The 23360-nt window shown below is 36.4% G+C and overlaps 1 protein-coding gene across 4 annotated transcripts in view; it reads right to left on the bottom strand.

Moving 5' to 3' along the window:
- Positions 1–695: 695 nt before the first annotated feature.
- ARHGEF12 (Rho guanine nucleotide exchange factor 12) overlaps positions 696–23360 on the bottom strand; it is a 142076-nt gene continuing 119411 nt past the window's right edge. For 3 of the 4 annotated variants that reach the window (XM_063092401.1, XM_063092402.1, XM_063092403.1), the window contains 14 exons: positions 21857–21982; positions 20092–20206; positions 18325–18425; positions 15015–15092; positions 13664–13739; positions 12975–13142; positions 12024–12111; positions 11256–11342; positions 11042–11121; positions 10533–10766; positions 7652–8122; positions 6483–6799; positions 5296–5365; positions 696–4716 (listed from right to left, as the gene is read on the bottom strand). In XM_063092401.1, the coding sequence (XP_062948471.1) occupies positions 4706–4716; positions 5296–5365; positions 6483–6799; positions 7652–8122; positions 10533–10766; positions 11042–11121; positions 11256–11342; positions 12024–12111; positions 12975–13142; positions 13664–13739; positions 15015–15092; positions 18325–18425; positions 20092–20206; positions 21857–21982 (2022 nt within the window). In that variant the 3' untranslated portion in view covers positions 696–4705. The remainder of the gene's footprint in view (positions 4717–5295; positions 5366–6482; positions 6800–7651; positions 8123–10532; positions 10767–11041; positions 11122–11255; positions 11343–12023; positions 12112–12974; positions 13143–13663; positions 13740–15014; positions 15093–18324; positions 18426–20091; positions 20207–21856; positions 21983–23360) is intronic. The other variant, XM_063092405.1, reaches the window with a different exon arrangement.

Raw genomic sequence — 23360 nt, 5'->3', positions numbered from 1 at the left:
ATGCTTATTAGCTGTCAGCCAAATGTGCCCCTCAACGACTGAAAACTAAAATACCATCCCAAGAATAAGTCAAATTACACCTATATTTCAAAACCAAAATGCAGAAAATTCCAAAAGTCAGTGAGCCTTCTGAGTTGAAATTGCATCCATAAAAGCATAGAAATGTTAGTATGTTAAGAAGCCCAGCACTGGGGATAGGAATGATAATGAGACATCATATTTTTCATTTTAGGGTAGCATTAAACCAAAGTTATCTTCGGATAAGCCAAAAAGCCGACCCTTTAATCCCACTGAATTATACACATAAAAATGGTTAAAATGGCAAATTTTGTTATGTCTATTTTACCACAATTCTAAAAAATGAATAATATACTAAAAGTCACTGGATTGCATACTTTAAGTAAATTAACTGCAATGATTTGTGAAGTATACCTCAATAAGGCTATTAAAAACAAAAGCAACAAAGCTGCCCCACATGCCAAGGCAATCTCAGCTGTTAGTGTTGCCATGGAGGTTTACATATCACACAGAGATTGACTGTCTAGTCTCACTAGTAAAGATGCTCCAATAACCAGGAAGATGTTTGACAGTCAATACCAGTAAGATTAATTACAGGCTCCTTAACTCTTCAACTTCTCTAAGTCAGATAAGACAAATTAACAAGAATACAAATAAAAAGTCACATACTTGTTTCCTTTAAGCTTATTTAATATTTGAACTCTTATTTTCTATTTTCCCAGACCCCAGAAAACAGAAAGTTTTTAGATGACCAATATTTCGTTCCAGAAACATACAGCCTTATCAGCTAATTCATAAAAGAGCTATTTTACAAAGGTACATTTGGATAATTAGAACAATACAGTCTTTTAGGTATTTCAAAATGTGATCAGTAAAAATACATGATTATTAATAAACTTTTTTTAAAGATAGTTCCAGATTTTTTTTTAAAAGCAATTTCTGTTAAAGAATACATGATTGTATGGTGAACAAAGAAAATAAAATGTTCTAGTAGGAAGAAGTTTATTAAAAATAACCAACAGTGTGCATATTACAGTTACCATTTTTGCAGTACATCTGCTTAGCAGTTGGCACCTGGAAATGGTGGGGAGGGCTTCCTTCTAGGGGGTACATTTTTTCCCCTTACCAATTCATTATCAAAACCCTCAGTACCAGTGGGGAAGGCATAAGGAATGAGGCAAAAGGAACTCTTTTCTTGAAGAAAAAACAATCTTGCAGATCACTCTGAAAAGGGGTGGAAACATCAGAAAAAAACATGATTTACAAAACAAAACTTTTAATACCAGCGGGGAAAAAATCTAGCTAGCAGGCAGTTGATTGTAAGGTCCTGCTAATTTTGTATTTTGAAATCCTATGCACACGGTTCTCAATGGTGCCCTCTGTGACATATACAGAAGGAAATACTGACCAAAGCTCTAGTAACTCAAAATAACATGAAATACCAACTTCAGAGAAGAAAGTTTCCTATTTGAAATATGGAAACCCCATGTAATACACCAAATTTACTAATCAAACGGGGGGCGGGGGGGAGGGATGTAAGTAAAATTCACAGGAAGCCTAAGTATTTTCTTTAGCTTCTAAAAAGAAGAAAAAATAAAACTTTTCTCTGCTACTATCATCTCAGTAGCTTCTCTCTCTCCTCCCTCAAAAATAAATAAGCAAAAAACTTTTTAAAAGGGGGATTCATCCTTTCTAACTATCATTAGAAGTTGTTTCAAGATGGAAAAGCCAAAAAGTTTATACCTCCCAAGCAATATAATAAATAGTTACAATTTAGGTTCTAAAAGGCAACATAACGCAAAGCAGTCCAAGTTACCTGATTTTAAAACATATGGCTTTTAGGGCAGTAATCATAATTTTAAATTACAGCACTTTGGGGGCTTGCCGATTTGCCTTGGTTAACTCTATTCTCTGAAAAGGAAGGAGACACTCCAAATGTAATTTGCCACTTAGTAACAAAGGAGCCATTAAGCCCACAGGAGAGAACACAGTGTCATAACAGGTCACTTCAACAGCTAAACTGCAGCTTTCTCACTCTGGGAACGTTGCTTTGTCTACCACCTTTGTACCCTTCAGTATAGTAGTGGATTCCAATTCTAGTCATGTAACTGAGAAAACTACTTTGATGGTACCATCTCACTCAAAGACAGGATGAAAATCTAATTCCATCATCCTGAAAGGGAGATATAATATGAAAGTACAATGGATGTGATTATAATGGCCAAAATAAATAGAAGGCCTAGGAGGCCAGGCTGGGAGGGAGAAGAGAAGTCATCAGGCTGGTAAGATAAAGACAGCACTCAAAATTTTGGGACCTTTTCAGAATTAGACTTTGCCTTGGGGCTTCATTTGACAATCTAGATATGAATTTATTTGGAAGTACTAGAGCTATGTACGGTCCTAGTATTTTTCCAGTTAGTCCTGTTATAACTCCAAGAAGAGGTTAAACTGCAGGAAAAGAAAAGCAAGTAATTACTAAAGACAAGATATTGGCTGAGAGAACCCAAAACTTTCCTAACCTACAAGCTTCTTAATTGACTTAACTATGTGATTACCCTGAAGTGTCAGAAATTAAGATGAAAGTTCTACTCATATTATATTTACCATTCTCCTGATTACCTGCCCCCTGATGGTGTTAGTGTCAAGTGGCTACAGATGTAACTCTTTTAGTTGGGAGTGACTACAATATTTCCTGCAGCACAATATATAACCATTTGGTTTCTACTTGTGTCTCCTAAGAGATACAGAAAGTTTCAAGTTCTAAACTTCACATATATTAACTTCTGCTTCTACAATTTTCAATCCCATTCTGAGTTAAATTATACTTGGTCTAATACTCAAAATATAATTCTAATTTATAGATGAGATCCAAAGAACCTCATCTACAGAAAGATCAGTTCTGAAAGGACAGAAACAGGGATCCGGACATAGATAGATGAGCTTGTTAAACTGTCGTGGTGCTCATAAAAGCAGTTGGATATCCTTACCATTTGTGCCGAGAAATTTTTTTTTTTTTTTTTTGTGGACTGCAGGGAAGAAAAAATTACATCCTGACTACCCACAGAGTTCAGAGGGCACTACTAAAAGATGTGAGCAATGGATGAACTCCTTGTTTATTAACAGAATTTACAGATTTGATAAATGATTTCATTTTAGTTGGCAAAAATACTCCAAAACATATATACCTAATGCACAAAGAAAACCACAGAAAGCCAATATAACTGACGGAGTTCTCAAGTTACAATTCTCAAACATTTATCCTCTTCAGGGTGCTGCCAGTACTACTACTATTCACTCTAGAGCAGGCAGTTACCAACACCTTGCCCGCAGCATCCAGTGTATGTTCTGGCTGCAGTTTTTAAGGTCAGCGATGGCCCAGTGTGGAAGAGCTGCAGCAGTGAAGTCAGAGGAAGTGCTTCTGGAGTTGGTGTGAACAGTTCTGCCTCCTTCCCACATCTTTCTCCACTCCACCGCTGGCTCTATTTTTGACTCAAAGAGCCCTTTGGCACCAGCAGTGCAAAAATTAGAGTCAAACCTCCAGGTACTAAAATTTTACTGGCCTTATAATCAGCAGTACCCGTGGCTGACAAAAGCCATGGTTCAACTCAGTAGTGATTCAGTTAGATCACCTTTCCAAACTCTTTACACACTCCCATCCCACCCTTCCTTAGCAACCCCCACCCCTGCCACCACCTGAAGCATTTCCATTTGTTTGTTTTTACTTCCTGCTTAACCTGCAGGGATAATTTTACACAAGTGCCAAAGTCTAATGTATAATTATAAAAATGAAATGATACCAAGAATAACAAATTTATAGTCAAGAAAATAAAATTTGCTTTCTTCTCCCTCCCAAATCCCAACCCTCAATAAAAGAGATGACAATAAAAGAAAACACACCCATTTTCAAGTGCCTGATATTTAGTACATTGAGGATTCCTGTTAATTGGGGTTGATCCCAGCTACAGAGAAGATGTGCTTGCCTCAGAGTGGGACAAAGCCCACTTACTCTCTGACCACCTGGGCAGCACATAGCTCAAGTCCTCTGCCCAGAACAGCCACAGGGATACTATGCGTTTGAGGTGACCCTCAATAAAGCAGCCTACAGCAGAGGGCATGGAATACAGCTGAGTGAAGGAAAGATGCTCTCCCTTCCACTTCGCACTTCCTCCTCCTTTTCACTTCTCTACCCAACCTCCTAATACCCATCCTGACCTCTTAGCTTCAGGAGTGATTGATCCTTGGTTGCACTAAATACATAAAGCTAAAACTCCCACTACTCAATTAAAACAAAACAAGGCAAAATAAAAATTAAAATGTGCTTTCAAATACGGAATGAAGTCAAATAAATACATCTGATTTTTCTCTTTTTCTTACGTCTAAGTACAATTTCATATCCTACACCCAAAGCTCTATACATTTGGTTTTTGTTCTGAATCAAAATGAATTTCCAATAGTGAGAAGAGGAGAGTGAGAGAATGGATATTCCCTCACTGACAGACTAGTGCAGCTGCCACACTGTGAAGAACTAGTCCCGCTCTGGGCACCTTGGGACATGGTTAACCCCAGGTGGTTCACAGGCAGGTCCTCTGTAAAACACTCTGTGTGTCCACACTGGAGCCAGGATATGGTGAGATAATGCCGATGCTCAAAGTCCAACAATCTGCAGTCACCTCCAGGACACGCACCTCTAACTTTTATCTGAGAAGAATAAAGAATTGTGGAAACCAAATTAAGAAGAACAAACGAACACCGCAAAGAACACTCATGAAATCAGTGGTCATGGTTATATCTTTGTTTCTGAATCAGAACAGCCCCATCCCAAAGTATGTGAGCAGATGAGTACAAATTGCTGCAATGAATACAGATTCATCTGCAGTCAAGGGGCAACACTGGTCTCATTGTCAAGAGACGCACAAAAGCACAGCACGACCTGAAGAAGACCAGTCCTCTATACTAGGGAGTTATCACAGCACCAGCAAATCTCATACTGAATCCATGACTGACCAGGCTTCCCACCACTCTGCATTCTGCTTTTGAAAAGGTGAGGAAAGAGAGAGAAGAACTGACAACTGCCATTCCTCTCAGAGAAGGAAGAGCAGAGTCAGCAGGTGAAAGCTTCTGCTTGATATATGAGGTTTAGAAACAAGCAGCTTTTTTAAGACAGAAAAGAAATGGAATCTCAGAAGGTTTTCACTTTAAAGAATAATAAATCATTTCATTCAGTGCACTGTTTAGGCAGGATGATTCTAGAGCCTGGAACCCATAATTTTCACATACCTGAGAGCTTGTCTGTGAGGGCTGATCCAGCCAGCCTTTGGCAAAGAATGGTGTAACTTTCCTCCACCTTCTGTAAAACAAAACCCATAGGTTTTTCATTTGAACATCATGAAAAAACCAAAACAAAAAGTTTTGAAAATAGAAAAGAAGGCTTTTATATTACAGTTTTATATATTGCTCCCAAATTTCGACATTAACATCATTAAAAATTTTGTTAGTGGGGAGAAAACAATAAATTTCATTCTTTTTGCCTATTTCTCCTTTGAATGAATAACTTGAAATTTTCCCACCCAAAAACAAAGTACAGGGGATAACTGGTAAATGTGATTATCCCACTCCAGGAGTCACCCTGAAAATGGTCCCACATCATGTGGCATGAATTTTATGAGAGCTGACCTGCCCACAATGGCCTTTTAGATACCTCATCAGACATAGAATAAACACTATATATAATCATACGAAGAGAGGAAAATCGTATCATATGAAGTTAAAAGAAAAATAAAGGGAGACCAGTTTTTAGCTAAAAGGCTAGGAAGACCTTTAAATCTGTCTCTAAACACCTGCCAACTAAATGAAAAAAATTGGGGGGTTCTAGCAGCTGTGTCTACTGATGGCAACCTTTAAGATAGTGTCCTTTTCTCAAAAATTGCCACAGAAGTCAGTTCTGAAATAGTGACATCTTCAATTACCAATTTATAAAAATCCCATTCATGCCCAGGTTTTTAGATTACATGATCCTCGGAAGCCAATTTCTATCTGTCATAGCATCTGGGAAACTACCAACAACACCTAATGAGGAACAGATAATTAATAGTTATAACAAGTTACAGTATTTCCCAGCCTAGATCATAACTATACAAACACTATCCATTCCAGCTTATTCATATCGTCTGATGGAGGCCAGCAAACTACTCCAAGCATTTTTTTGATTCTGAAACTTAAAAACCCAGACAAACACATAGTTTATAGAGCTATAACTTTTTCTGTTCTTATAATGTATCACAAGATAAACGATGCCAATTCTCAGCATTTTATCCAGGCCTATTCATGGATAATGGTCAACGGAAACATACAAATCTAGAACCTGAATAAGCTTACTGACATCAGCATTTTAATAATTCCATACTTCCCCTCTGCTAAATGTGTTTCTTATAATCAAGCCCTAAGGATAGTGAAACATGAGGTACCTTTAAGTGTTCAAGGTCAGCCTCTATCTTATGAATGTACTCCATGATCTGGCTTTGTGACTCTGCACAAAAGGAGGGACTCTGGATCTCAAAACGGGAATCCTCCATAGCTCCCCAGCGCTGTTGGACCAGGAATTCTGGGGTGAACGGTGAAACTGCCCCATCAGAATGAGCATTCTGGGGAGAATGTTGCTGCTGGTGGGTGGAGTCCATAGAGGGGATGCCTGTCATGGGTTGTGGGGTAAGTGAGGAAGCAACCTCCTCATCTGTGGAGCTCTCCTGCACTGTTTCATAGCCATCAAGGATCAAATACTTTCCTATTGATAGAGACAGAACAGTTTGATGAGATTAGTACTGCCATCAGAAAATCAGAAAATAGAGATGGGGTAGTACACTGATAACTTGAAAAGCTATAAGGAGGGGGGAAAGCCATTAATTTCCAAGTTTAGTTTTAAGTACATCAGACTTTCCTCACTTCGCATTAAAGCTAAACTGAGCAAATGCTTATGGTAATTTCTGAATAATTTCATACTAGTTAGCATGTTAGAAGTTTAAAGCTGGAAACTACAAAGTCCACATATGATCTTGCCAGCACTTCTCCTGCTGAATACCTCTCTTGCTTCATCTCCTACCATTTCCTACCTCACCCTGCATTCCATAACTACAAAAGCTTGCTCTTGACGTGCAGCATTTGCCCCTTCTGCTCTCTGGTGGAATACTCTGCTCCCAGGTATCCACATGGCTTTTCCCCTCACTGCACTCAGGTCTCCACCCCAGTGCTACCTTATCAGAGATCTTCCTCCCTGATCACTGTGTCTGCCCATTATTCTCTCTCCTTTGTCTGACTTATTTTTCTTCCTAATATGTCACACTATCTGACATCTACTTGTTTGTTTACTTATTTACCATTACTCTTTTCCCTACTAGTACTTAAGCTTCCTGACAATAGAGAATTTGTCTGCATTTTTTTCACGGCTGTATCCCCTGGCACCCAAGATGAGGTCTGGCATAAAGCAGATTCAGTAGTTATTTACTGAATGAAAGAATAAATAAATACTACACACACAAACACACACATACAAATGCTTAGATACCAAAACAACATCCATTTCAGTATCAGGACAGTAAACAATGACCAAAACCAAAGTTTACATATAAAAGAGACTTGCCTGAGATGTGTAAATTAACATCCTTCTCTTCCACTTTAACTGCTCCATCACCTTCTGATGGATTATCATCACTATGTGCTTCACGGGCATCAAAAAAGTGCTCTCCACTCTCCTCAAGACCCCCTTCTGGCTCTGTGGTAGGCATCTCTGGGGTCATAATCATGTGGTCCATTACCAAAATGTTACTTGCCTGGCTATCTTGGTATGCCAGTACCACCGAATCCCGTGGAGCAGAAGATTCAGTTGAAGTCCGTGGACTGTAACAAGTTGCAATGTCACCAGTTCCAGTTCTAAAGGGCATCTGTCCTTCAGCAGGATGACAGGCCTTAATATTTTCAGAGTTCTGCATTCCACCGTCTGCCTGTACCCCCTGAGAGGTTATCCTATATCTTGGAAAAGGTTGCCAGTCTTCCTGAGTGCTCTTCTCAGTCAAACCTAGCTGTTGTACCAGCAACTGCTTCAATAAACCCACTAAAAAATTTAGGAAGGGGGCAAGGAGAATTTTTAAAAAGCACATTCACAAATATAACCTCAGACAGCCAGAGTTAAATCAGCTGGCTAAACTACCAATTATCTGTAAAAGTAAGCACCTTTTAATAATATATAGCCAGAATATTAATTTTATACAATCACTTTTTTTGTTTTGATAAGTGAAATAAAGCACCATCTTCTAGAGAAGATTTAATATTAATCTAGATTTGAAAATATCTAAGCATTCTAAAATAGGAAGATACTCCTATCTAGAACATCTAAATAACCAATACCATGCTTCTACTTTTAATTCCATACAACTAGAATAATACCACAAAGGTATTTAAGAGTGTTGAAAGGCTGTGTTAAACTAGACAAAAAACACTAATAGTTCTACTTTTTCCAGAAGCAGACACTATATGTATAGGCATATATGTTTTCTAATTTTATTAGACACATAGAACATTTATTTTATCATCTATAATAACCCAAAGAATCTCCCAAAATGGTAAGAAAGGAAATAAAACTGCCTTGTAATAAAATTTAATTCCAATGATTTGGTAGTATAATTTCAAATGATAGGGAAGTATTTTTCAGTTTTAAAAAAATTACCTTACTAGTGGCACAGCTTGTTAGGTTGTTGAAAATAAGAACCAACTTAATTTTGAATAGGCAAAGTGTATGCTGTGAGATCACTCACACAATGATATAATTACAGGGACAATGTTAGTCAAACCATCAGAAATCATTAAGACTGTTAATTCAGGAGAACCTGGAATAAATTAGGTTTTAAATAACTTAACCAATTTCCTACTTTCATCACTGGCTTAATTTCTATCTTATTTAGGTAAACAGTTTCTTTAGGTAAACAGTTTCCACATAGGTCTGAACCTTTGACCCTCTGTCTTTCTATTCTACATTCATTTCCTGAAAGATGCTATGGATTTTTACAGCTTTGACACTCAAATCTAGCTCTCTTCCTAACCTCTCTCCAAAGTTCCAGTCCTAAAACTCCACCTTCTTGCTAGTCACTTCGTCTTGAATGGCTTGCCATTCATTATTTTAATCTTGACATGTTTTAAAACTGAACCTATAATCTCTGCCAAATAAAAGAAGGAGAAAATAAAGTGCGGCAGTGGAAGGTTGGGAAGACCATGGTGGTCCTTTCTGACTCTTATTTCTGACAATACCAAAATTATCTCTAAATATTCCCCTTCATTGCACTCACATTCAAACAAGTCAATTGTTTTAAGTATCTGTTGTCTCCTCACTTTATTTTTATTACTTCTGACACCATCTAGTCCCAACCCTTTTAGTTTCAAGTCCAGACTACTATAATAGCTTATTTAGTAAGTGCGCCACTCCGAACTTCTTTCCATTCAAATCTTTCCTCAGCTCTCAGCCAGATTAATCTTTTTTCATTAATCATATCACAGCATAAAAGCTTCAAATGCTTCTCTACAGCTAGAGCAATTGTTTTCCCAACTCAGTACACATAAGAGATGTGCTATCCTTCCATTTATAACAGTGATTCTCAGCTAGGCTTAGCGGGGGCTAGCTAAAAGAGTGACCTGTATATATGTACGTGTGCGTGCGTGCGCACACGTGTGTGTAGTGTGGGCTATGGTGAATACTACAACTGTTGCAAGAAAGGTAGGAGTATATGTGTAGTTTGCCAAAGACCACAAAATACTGTGATTTGCCATCCTCAGAGGGTTGAGAGGTCAAGGGTTTGGACCCCTATACCAGCCAGCCACCAAAAAAAAAAGAACAGAAAAGAAAAAAGAAAACGGTGGAGAACCCAATCTGCTATTCAAAGTTTACAACAGCTAGGCTCAATAGCACATCTTCTACCTTTCTAACCTCATCTTCCACACTCCTTTAACTTATATGGTCTACCACAGGCCAACTGGTCTACTCACTGCTCTCTGAACACCCTCAGTTTTCTGCTTCTGTTTTTCTGGTACCACCATTATTCTTGTTTGAATCACTTCTATTCTTCCACATTCCTGCCTGAATCTTAACTATTCTTCGAGCAATAATTACATCTCTCTTGTTCTCTGATGCCTCCCTTCTCTAGTCATAGCAACCCAGATCAATTCTGACATACCAGCACTGTCACTGTTCAAGTGTTTACTTAAAAAGGCGGGTGATCAGTTGGTTAGAGTGTGGTGCTGATAACATCAACATCCAGGGTTCAATCCCTGTACCCTCCCAGCCAACAAAAAAAAAAAAAAGGTGAGGGTGAGGTAGGGTGGGGTTTCTATCATCTTCCCAACCGGACTATAAATTTCTTGAAGGGAAAAGTCATAGCTTACACTTCTTTGGATTCTCCCTAAGTGGCTATTCAGTACATTATACAACTCTGGTATTTAATAAGTGTCTGTAATAATTTATGAATAAAACTTACAATTCCTTAGTGCATCCAATGCCCACCGTTCTTCTGAGACAGGCAAATGTGGATCTGGGATTGGCAGCTGATAATTTACTCCAACTTCCTTTACAGTTGCACCTGCATGCTGCTCCTTTGCAAACTGTCTCTCAGCCACAAAGAGATCATCTACCTCTGATTTCCCAGAGGTACTCAGTGCATGAGACGGATGTTTTGATGATATTAAGGAAGATTCTAATCCCAAATCTCTGTCTGTTCAATGGAACAGAAAAGATAAAGTGTATCTTAACAAAACTTTTTACTTTTAACATGAACCATTCAGGAAAGACTTGGGGAAAAAAAAAAAAAAACCACATAAGCTATGGAGATTACCTGTTAAATAAAATATGTAACACTTAGAGAACTGTTATACTGGAACACAGAAGGCTCATAATTGGAGTTTATTAAACTGAATATCTGATACCAGAACTTGCATAAGCCAAATAATAGGCTACATTTTTCCAGGGAGACTTAACAGATAAGTTTACCTGAATTCTGCAGACCAGGGACTGAAATATCATGATGTTCCACTTTTAATTTTGTAGGTTCCTCTTCATCATTGTCTCCTCTGCAGAAGAAAGAAAACAATCTTTCAGCTTCATGAGTTGCCTAAACATCATTGCAACAAAATGTAAGAATTGTCCATTTCTTTTCAAGAAGTCCTTCTTTTCAACAAGTCCTACCATGCAAAGAAATACTCACTCGCAAGGTGGTGATGGTGGTAATGGAATTGGCTTTGTAGATTGTTCCTTTACTGATGCAGCCATCCGACAGATAAGGTCCTGCCAGCTTCAGAAAGTTTGAAAGAAATCCAAAACATAAAAAGGAAAGAAAAAAATAAATACCTTTTAAGTACAGTCAGAAAGCAGGAATACAAAAAAAAAAAAGAAAAAGAAGATATAACAATCACAATAATTCCTTGAGCTTGTTAAGTGAACAGATATTATGCTGATGGGAGGGAGTGGAGGAGGAATTGGTAAAGGGACATGAAAATTAACTACATTGTATATTGATAAATTTAAAAAAACCAAATCACCCAGGCTTTAGAGTTCAGTGAAATTAAAAAAAAAAAAAAAAAAAAAAGAATACAAACAAAACAAACAAAAATAACACACTCTGCCAGAGAATATCTTATTTTGGCAACATACTATTAGATAGAGATTCCAAAACCATACCTTAAAGAAAAATCTAACATTATAAATACATTACCCATTAAAAAACTATACCTGACACTTTTGAGAATTTTTTCTTTAGAAAATATACTTTTAATAGAGTAGAATCAAAACAAAACACATCAAACTAAAAAGAAACAAGTGTGTAGAAGAACATCTCTAAAAGAATACTGAGAAAGTGCTTGCATATAGCTTTTGGTTTTCAGAGTCCTAGTACAAAAACAAAGTTGAATTTGTGGAATATTATACTTGGGGTAATAAAAAATATTAGAGTAAGGTAGCTATATCTAATACGTACACAGTCTTTTCAGAAACTGTTTGTGCCACCAGTTCATATATTTGGGCTCCATTGTCTGACATGGAGATGACGAACAAAGCTTTGTTATCTGGAAAAAACAAGGCAAAAGTTACTCTACCTCTATGATCTACAAAGGCCACTGAGGGAGGCTTCTGAGATCTTGGTAATACCCTGCATCTTAACCTAGATAAAGTTTACATATTTTCACTTTGTAAAATTCATCAATATGTACCCTTAAAATTTGTGCAACTTACCGTATGTTATTCTGTATATATTACACCTCAATGAAACAAAGATTATAAAAATTAATACTGATTCCAAAGTAATTTAATAGAAGCAAAAAGATGTCAAAATTCTACATTACTTAATCGAATGCTTTTATTCTTTTGTATTTATTTTGAACTGCCCTTTTGCTAAGTTGTTAGTTAATAATATTCAGTGAGTGTTGAAAAATAAAAGTCACAAATTTATTTTGCCATCACAGAACTAACAAGTTTTAAAAGGGATCTCATTGCTAGTATAGTTAAAATATAACTTGCAAATTTAAACTGACTTTTAAGAACCCAAACTATACCCACCACCTCTTCAGTTTTCACATTCTTTTTTCACCAAATCAAAAAACATACCACCCCAAAGAAAGCTTTTTCATTGGGATTACCTCTCAATCTTCATTAGCATCCATCAATGATCTGAACATGGAATAAAGGCCAAAGTGATGGCATAAAAATTTTTAAATGCTCAAAATCACTCAGAGAATCTAGGCATCCTAAATAATTTGGGGGCATAAACTCTTAATTCACTTTCTAAGCAGTAAATAAATTTCATTTAATTTGCCTAAGAATATAAAAGTAACAAAACTCTATACTGCTTGTGCTATTTAAACAACATTAAATATCTTATGCAACTTTACAACGAATCAGGAGGTTAGCATCCTTCAGTGGACATACTTGCCTGTTGCCACTTGTCGAACCAACACCGTATTCAACTTAATGACAGGACTAAAAGTATGTTTGCTATCAGCTGTAGATGCCAGAATCTTACTATGACACCTTAATACCAGTCTATCATCCTGCTTTTGCAACAATACAAGAATGTCTTCCAGCAGCAATGTGTATAGATCTAGAAATAAAAATGCAGGAAAGGTGATAAGTACAAAAACTGTGATGTGTTTAATAACTTTTTATAACAATTTGACAGAGAAACTTTATTTTTTAAATCTAGTACATTTTAAAAACTGACTTGTATATTGTCATAATTTTAATTTCACTTTTTAATAATTTATCCTCACTGTAATTCACCAAAGTGTCTGTCTGTGACTAGTAGGAAATAAAATGATAGTTTAAGATATACTGATTAAAGGAAGTTTACAAAGACTCATAAGACTACAAGAATGATAGAAATTGGACTGAATCATGACAAAGTTTTCTGTTGCTTTCCTAAATGAATATTTAACATACATCAAATATAACAAAATAACACAAGCAGATCTATAAATGTGCAAATAACACACTGTAGCACTGCTAACTGCTATAACTGAAAATTGGGAATGGTTCTCTCTTCCTCCCTTTGGCACAAGGAAACTTTCCTATTCTTTTCCTTTCTCTACTCTCCCCCAAAGTTACAGACAACATCAGACCTACCAATAGTTTTATCTCTATTCACCTTCCAAACCAATGGCCCTTCGTGAATCATCTTCCTTTTTGTTAAATCCAAATTCTGCCAAAACAAAGAGAATTACAAACAAATTATTTCCAAGTACTCAGTGAGAAGATATTCCATATAAATTAGTTTCCTTTCAAAAAATTCTGATACAAAAATTATTGCTATCTGTCAGCTCTTGAAAATGGAGTAAAGACCATGTTAAAGTAATCTGCATAAGACTTTTTAAAAAGGAAAAGGTACCTTGCAGAAAAAACATACTATACTATCTTTCAATTATCACTCTAAATGGATGATAATTGCTTATGGAAATAAAGTTACAAACATTCAGCCACTAGATTCTTGACCCATCCCTTAATTTTTCTGTGAATAACTGTATGAGAATGATGCATATGCTTGTCTAAAAGAGGTCTCTGAGTTCTAAGGCTTTAATTCCAAAGAAAGTTCTAAGAAATAGCACTCATTAGGAAAAGCCTAGGTAATACTCAGGCTTGGACTAAATATTAATAACTTATAAAAAGAGAATTATCTTTTAGTATTAGTAGCTCTAGAAAAATCTCATTCTTTGGAAGTTAAAAGGATAAGAACATTAGCATGCTTTAAAAAAAAACTGTTAAGGCCAAGCCCATGGCACACTCCGGAGACTGCGGCGCTGTGAGCGCAGCGACGCTCCCGCCGCGGGTTCGGATCCTATATAGGAATGGCCGGTGCGCTCACTGGCTGAGTACCGGTCACGAAAAAGACAAAAAAAAAAAAAAAACTGTTACATATGACATAAAAGTCTATTTCAAACAGCTACCAAGTAAATCTGCCCAAAACAACCACCTAGCGAAATGGTACAAAAAAGACTTGAAATCCTAAAAAGCTAATTAATACAAAAGCCCAGGTACTAGAAGTAGCAATCAGTAAACATTTTACTATCATTTCTGTAATGGTTTCAACTTTTATGCTTTTGAAGAGCTTCATAGAAAAATAATTAAGTTATCTTGCCTTCCTCAATGATCTGGCACGTTCCCATAATAAACAGTTCTACTCTTACTCAACTATAGAACATAATAAAATTAAATTTAATAATAACTGGTTGCTTTAGTCTCCTGCCAATTCCTATCACATAAACTTACAGGTTCATACAAAATATTCCTCTAAAGAAAGACTAAAATAATCTTCACAGAGATTAGACATTTAAAAGGCAGAATAAAATTACAAATATAGATAATCTTTGATACAAGAACTTCTTCAGGTGACGTATATTCCCACTGCAACATTAATTACCTGCCAGTTCCTTAGTAAACTTTATTTCATTTTTTAAATTATGATTAGATCGTCTCTCACCCTGAGCTCTTCAACATTGGGGTACTCTGACAACTTCAGATTGGAAGTATCAAGGCGACGCTGATAATCTTCTAAGTGCTGAAAATTAGACAGGATAGAGCCAAGGTTACTGCTTTGGTTACCAACAACCTTTCTGTTTCTAAATGCAATGGACATTTTTATTCTGCACTTTACTGAGCTCTTTGCAACACCGGTCATGATCCACAACTCACTCTTTTTTAAAACATCTCTTCGCTTGGCTTTCGTGATATTACACTCCTAGTTTTCCTCCTACCTCTTTGGCCATTCTTTCTCAATCTTCTTTTCAAACACATTGGCCTCGAACTAGTTTATATTTATTTTCTGAATACATAAATCACGCATATAGCACAAAATTCAGAAGGTAATATAAGGCACACGATAAAAAGTAAGTCTCCTTACAACCTTGTCTTATTGTTCCCCATCCCCAATCTTCCCTAAAGAAGCAATCATTAATATCCATTTCTCTGGTAGCCTGTGAGAAAAATTCTATGCAAATAAAATATGTATGTATGTAAGTATGCTTGTCTCTGTGCCTGTTGTATACATATATACATACGTTTTAAAAACAAGATATTATAACATAATGTATTCATATACATATTCTTCTGTGCTGTGTGTTTGAGAGACTTTTCAACATATCTTGGAGATCATTCCACATTAGTACATACACAGAGCTGCCGCAATGTTTTTAATGGCTACGCAGTATTCAACTCTGTGAATAAACTATAATTTATTTAACTATAACTTACTGATAGACATTTAGGTTACTTTCCATCTTCTATAACAAACAACATTGTAGTAAAATGGCCTTAAACATATGCCTGTTTATACCTGTGTGTACATATGTCTGTAGGATAAATTTCTAGAATTGCTGAATCAAAGGGTATGTGCATTTTTCCCCAACATCACAAAGATTTCCAAATACACAGAAAAGTTTGAATGTACATAGTGAATACCTTTTTAACTACCACCTACATTCCACAATTAACATTTGCTACACTGGGGAACTTGAGCAACACTGCTTTTGGTATCTGCAGGGGGTCCTGCAACAATCCCCTGCAGATATGGAGGGATGACTGTATTTGTTTTATTATATATCTATCCATCTAGTCATCCCTCTATCCATCAGTCCATCTTATTTTTTAGACACATTTAAAAATACTGTAAATCGCAGATGTAAATACATTTAACCCTAAACATTTTAGCATCCATATCATTAACAAGAATTCAGTATTTGTTTACAGTTCTTTTTTAAAAAGTAAAATTTTGGGGCTGGCTGGGTAGCTCAGTTAATTAGATCAGGTGTTATAACACCAAGGTCAAGGGTTCAGATTCCAGTATCAGCCAGCCACCAAAAAAACAAACAAAAAAAGGAAAATTTACATCCAATGAAATACACACATTTTTAGTATACCTTTCCACAAATTCTGACAAATGCATACACCTGTGCAACTCAAACTTCTATCAAGACAAGAAATACTACCATCACCCCAGAAAGTTTCCTCATACTTCTTTCTAGTTTAATCTCTACCCCCACATCCCCAGTGGCAACTGATCTTAGAAGTTCACATAAATAGAATTATATGTATGTAGTGTTTTTGTCTGGTTTCTTTCACTCAGCGTAATGTTTGTGAGATTCATCTATGTTGTGTATATCAGTAGTTCATTCCTTTTTATCACTGATAGTATTCTATTTTATGACATATCACGGTTGGTTTATCCATTCTTCCTGTTGATGAATTCTTGGGCTGTTTCCAGTTTTTGGCTATTATGAATAAAGCTGCTATAAATATTCTTGTACAAGTCTGTTTGTGGGCCATATATATTCAGTTCTCTTGGGTAAATCACTAGGAACAGAATTGCTGGGTCAAAGAATAGATGTATGGATATACACACTTTTAATTTAGATAAATATTGCCAAATTTCCCTCTGGGGTTTTATCATTTTATACTTCAAACAATACATTTGAAAGTACCTATTTTCCTACAGCCTCATTAACAGGGTTGTCATCATATTCAGTTCCTAAAAAATTACATCCATGTCCACAGATTCACTTAGCCTCTATAAGCTCACATTTTAAAATTTTTATCTTCAGCATAGTCCTCTTAGAGGTGGATCCATATAGCTATCTGCTGACTACATATCTCCATTTGATACCCCAAACTGAACTCATCATCTTCCCCACAAATCTGAGGTTCCTCTACTCTTCCTGCTCATCCAAACATGCAAGCCAGAAACCGGGGGATTTATTCTTGACATTACTTAGCCTTCAAATCCTTCTATAAATCAGTCACCAAGTCCTGTCAATTTCACTTCTAAATACTTCTCCAATTCTTGCACTGCTTTAAAACTGCTTAAGTTACCCTCATCTATCCTGGACTGTTGCAGCTGACTACTAATTGGCTCTTTAATACACTATCTTCCTCTTTCAACCCATTCTCCACAGAATAATATGAGTGATACTTATACAGTGAAAATTTGAGTACTATATTCTTAAATGTCTATAATGAACTCCTACTGCCCTTAGAATAAAAATCAAAATCTTTAACAAGGTCTAAAGAGCCCAGTATGATCTGGCCCTGGCCTTCTTTACCTCATTTTATACATTTTATATCACTCTAACTTTGCTTTGTAGGCATTATCCACACTAATGCAATCTTGCAGTTCCTCAAGTAGACTATGCTTTCTTTTTATGTCAGGACTTTCATACACGCTGCTCCCTCTACCTCTAGGGTTCCCCCTTCCACACTGTTTTGGTTCATTCCCACTTATCTTTCACAGCTTGGCTCAAATGTCAATTCTTCAAGAAGGCTTTCTCTGATAGCCACCACCTAACTTCTCCACACTAGGCTAGGCTCCCTAGTTACATATTCATATCACCCTAAAATCCTCCTTCATAGCAGCTATCACAACTGATACAAAATGCTTGCACTATACTCTGTTAAATGCCTTTCAATCCTGCTTAAAAAAAAAAAAATCAGTGTGGGTAGTTATTATGCTAATTTTCTCAACCACCCTACACCCAGCATACAGTAGATGCTCTATAAATGTTTTTTCGATGAACAGATGAATGAATGAGCAAACAGGCAGCTAGAGATGCTCCAAAAAGTCAAATATAACTCTGATATACATCACAAATAGATCTCGACCGACCTCCTATGTGAATAGTTAAATGTCCTGCCCATCAATTATGTAATGATAGTTTCAATTATCATTTCACAGATTCCAAGTAATACCAACTTAATATTCTCCCTATGCCATCCTGTATCATCTTGCCTTCCCTTTTTACCTGCTTGTTTTCTGCCTCCTTGACAGCCTGATTTACATAATTTAAGATCTGACGACAGTGATCTGCAGCTTTCTTCACCTTTTCCCTTTCCATTGGCCATTCTAAATATGAGGAAGAAATCCAAAATGTGAAATGGAGAAAATTAGAAAATAAATAAATACACATATACACACACATGAGGATACTTCAAAAAGTTCATGGAGCTGATAACACCAAGTTCCAGGGTTCAATCCCTGTACCGGCCAACCAAAAAAAAAAAAAAAGTTCATGGAAAATTGGAATTAAAAGATAATGCTAATCTTTCCATGAACCCTCATGTATACACGTGTATGATTTCATTTTATTTCAATACTTATAAGAACATACTAAGACCTTGAATATTTTTACGCCAGGTTAAACCTATGGCAGAGTCTCAATTCAGGTAGTCTTTGGACAGGTAACACTTTTATGACAGTACTTTAAAACATAAATTTTAATTTTTAAAAAGAAACCACAGTATAGAACCCAAACTCCAAAGAGTAATGCTTTACATAAAGTGTCAGGGACGCTATCTGACACACTCCAGGGGACGGGTCTCATTCACTTTGTAAGCTACATAATTGGGACTCGCCCTTCTCCCCTGGAATTTCACAGTACAGGGCCTACATGATTATGTCCAATGGACCTGTTAAGCAATGTTTTTGAATAATACAACCCAAAATAATTCCAAAACAGTTTCTTTTGCGATTATATTTAAATAAGTAAAATAGATTACAATATTAGTATCATTAAAAAGATGAAATTCACCAAAATGTGTTGAGGTTACATCATGTCTATAATGTAAAGATTATCAAAATCAGAATATTTAGTACTATAATCCTCCAAACAATAGTCCAACTAAACCAAACAGATATATTAAAGTATAAAAATTAATGTGCATGTGTATAAGCCACTTCTGTTACCAGATACCATAATTTCAAACTTCCCAATTATGCATTCAAATTCTCAGGCATAAGAAAACAGGAGTTTTATTGCATGAAATTATTAATGAAGGGCCGAGCCCGTGGCGCACTTGGTAGAGTGCGGCGCTGGGAGCGCTGCGACGCTCCCGCCGCGGGTTCGGATCCTATATAGGACTGGCCGGTGCACTCACTGGCTGAGTGCCGGTCACGAAAAGGAAAAAAAAAAAAAAAAATTATTAATGAAAACTAATTTAAAGCTTAAAGCTCAAATTTAGAAACTCAGATTCACTTCATTTTTCAAAACAGGAAAGTTGGAATTACGATACACTGGTTTAGCTTAATAAAATTATATATATAGATTAAAACATCTCTTCAACCCAATATAAACCTTCTTCAAAGCAAATATAATATATGCTAGAGATGGGCAGACTTTTTCTGAAAGGGCCAAGTAATAAATATTTTACACTTTGCAGGCCAAATGTTCTCTGTTGCAACTACTCAACTCTGTTGCTGTAGTGCACAAAGCAGTAGAGATAGTATGTAAACAGATGAATGTGGCTGTATTCCAATAAAACTTTATTTACAAAAATAGGCAGTGAGCCTGACTTGGCCCACAATCCACAGTTTGCCAAACCCTCTGCTAGAGCTACTAATGAAGTATATTAAGTCAAACAGCCTGAAAACGACTAGATTTTATCTTGTTAGAAAATCTTGCCATACTATCTGGAAATCCAACTCCAGGCACTAGGGTGCTGAGAGGGATTATTTAGCAGGACATTTTTTTGTTTTGTTCCTAGGCTTTTTTATTTCAGTGATAATGCTGTACCTGTGTATTTGGCAATATTATCCAGTAGAAGTGGGTACTTAGTGAGCCTTTGCATTTGGGTGGGAATGATATCCTTCAGCTGAAGACGACGACACAGTGGATTACTCTCAGCATCCTAAAATTAAAGTGAAATCAGTGAATCTGTAATTCTTATTAGTACTGTAATTATATAACATGTATCACGCATTCACCATGTGTTTACATGCTGTAGGCAGTTCTGGTTATCAAATCAAGATTTTTTAAAGATGCCAAGACATATCATTGCCACACTATATTTCTGCTTGTTATAATCACATAATGGGGGAAGAGAGCCTCTATTACTAAAGCAGTGGCTTCTTTGATATCTGTTTAAGCCAGGACTGAGAACATCCATAATCAACTCTAAGACTTACTTTGTGTTTCAATAGCTTTATTCAGAAAACATGTTGTGAATTTTCTTGTGTTATAACATATTCAGAAAACCTAAGTATAATTTCCTATGATTGGCATTCTTAACAAAAGTTAGTTAGCTAATTTGCTGTTTGTCTTTCTAAATAGGTACAATGGATCACCAACCTGAATATACCAGCTCATCTTTACCAGCGATCTGCAAACTTTTCAGTAAAGTGATAGATAGTAAATATTTTAGGCTTTGCAGGCCATACAGTCTCTCTCATGACTACTCAACTCTGCAGTTTTAGCACAAAAGCCATCATAAACAATACATAAATGAATAACCATGGCTCCGTGTAGTAAAGAATCAAAGATGGACTCCAAGATTTCCACCCTCTGGTGTACACACCTTGTATAAAATAATCCCACCCCCTTAAGTGTGGATGGAATCTGTGAATATGATGGGATATCACTCTTATTATTAGGTTATTATCAGTTGACTTTGAGATAATACAAAAAAGGGATTGTCCTAAGAAGACCTGATCTAATCAGAGGAGACTTTAAAAGAAGTCTATGTCAAAGAGACTCATTCCTACTGGCTTGGAGGAAAGCAAACATCCACCTGTAAACTGCGTAAGAAAGCCATGTGCCAGAGAGATATGAGCATCTTCTAGGAGCTGAGATTAGTTTCTAGCCAACAACTAGCAAGAAGACGGGAACCTCAATTATTCATTTATAAGAAAATAAATTCTGCTAACAATCAATGAGCTTAGAAAAGGACCCCAAGCCTCAGAAAAGAATTGCAACTCCGCCTGACACTCTGATTTCAGCCTGGTAAAGCCCTGGAGAGAGGATCCAGCTAAGCCGTAGCTGTACACCTAACCACAAGAACTATGAGATAATAAATTTGTGTTAAGTGACCATGTTTGTGGTAATTTGTCATACAGCAATAGAAAACAAATACACTGTGTTACAAAAAAATTTTATTTACAAAAACAGGCAATAGGCTGGATATGGCCAAACTTTGACTATACCAATGTGTACCTCAGTGAATATGACTGCTGTTATATTCTTCCCTGGGCCCAATAGAAGCCGATTCTCATGTTTTGACAATATTCTTTTAATAGTATATATGGCTCATTTCTTGATAAAACCCCCACAGCAATGTGGATTTCTATGTCAACTATTTTAAATCTCACATATATTTTTTTATTATTCACCATTCCAAAATCATTTTTTATACCTTCCAGTAATTTAAGAGATAGCGCATGGTTTTTTAAAATGTAGATGTAGTCCTTGTAAAAGACTTAGTCTTAGAATTCCCCCAGTTTATTCTATAATTGATTTTTTAAATGTACATTATTTTTTTTCTTACATGACTCCCTCAACTCACTTGCACAAAAGTCTGGAATCGAGAATCCTTTTTCTGACGAGATTTGATCATTTCCAGGGCGAAAGGCTGGTTACTGCAAAAGGTAGCAGCAGCATGTTTCAACTTCTCTTCTCCTGGTCCACTGAACTATGTGCCAAGAATGCAAAGAAAACAACTGAGAATGGGATACTAAGATTACATAAGGCCAGGCAAAATGAGAGACAGCCATAATCCTTTCAACATTTCAACCTCAGCATCTTCTCAAGTGACAAGAAACAGAAAACTGTATGTCTATGTGGAATATCAATCATTTTCCATTAAAAAGGTCTGACCCTGACACATCCAGACCTTCTCTGATCATATTCCAATGTTTTCTTGCTTGTTAGCCTACCACAACTTATTACCTTTCAGCCTATACTACTAAATTAGATAGAAAGATTGACATTTAGGGAATACAAGACACAAAACGTGTGAAAACTAGATTAAAATTTCGTTTTCTCAGACCCTGACACCTTTACAAAAATTACTCTATTACTGCTCCAAGAAGCAAATCCTTGAGACACTAGCTTTCTTTCTTACTCACTACGAGCAGGTCGTAACTTTTCTGGGCCAAAATAAAATTAAATCACTCCTGCTTCACCTGTGCAGAGAGAGGCTCAAGCTGTCTTGGGAAAGATCAATGAGCTTATGAACCTCTTTTGATAAAAATTAATAATAATTTTTAATTAGCAAATTTAAGTTTGTATATGCCATGATTTTAAAGTTTCTAAGGAAACACCTAACAAGTGCTTCACTCATAATAGTTGCTCTTATAAGTCAAGTTAACTATTTTTTACACCCGTAGTGGATTGAAATTATGTCCCCCCAAAACTCATTGAAGCTTGAATTGTGTTCCCCAAGTTTTATGTATTAGAAACGTAGCCCCCACTGTGACTGTTAAGAGGGTGGGAAATCCTATTATGGTAATTGAAAGGTGGAGCTTTGAAGAGGTGATTGGATTGTAGGACCCTGCAGTAGTGAATGGATTAAAAATGGTGGTCAGGGGCCTGGTTCTGAGGGCTTTAAAAGAAGAGGAGAGTCTGTCTCTCTCTCCGCTCCACCATTTTTGCACTGTCGCCAACACCAAGGCTCTCACCAGATGCGTTCCCTAAACTTTGGATTTCCCAGTCTCAGAAACCGTAAGCAATAAATTTTGTTTTCTTTAGAAATCACCCAGTTCCGTGTATTTTGTTATAAGCAACAGAAACGGACTAATATAATACCACTTCTGCATTTGTAAATAATTGAACCTTCCCATTTAATCTTTCATTTAAAGCCATATTCCCAAAAGTTTGTACATGAAGACATTTTGTAAAAAGTCTTTTTGTAGTGTATCTGTAGATAAATTGGGGACCCAGCTCCACCCCCTCCAAGGCCAGTGGACACTGGGTGCTGGAAGGGAGGAGTCTTTCTCTTCCTTTTTCTTCTCTCTCTTTCCTTTCTTTTTTCAAAACAAAAAAAAACACATATAGAAGAAAATGAACAC

The sequence above is a fragment of the Cynocephalus volans genome, chromosome 4 (genome assembly GCF_027409185.1).
Source record: "Cynocephalus volans isolate mCynVol1 chromosome 4, mCynVol1.pri, whole genome shotgun sequence".
NCBI lineage: Eukaryota > Metazoa > Chordata > Mammalia > Dermoptera > Cynocephalidae > Cynocephalus > Cynocephalus volans.
This window is presented reverse-complemented; position numbering and strand designations above follow the sequence as displayed.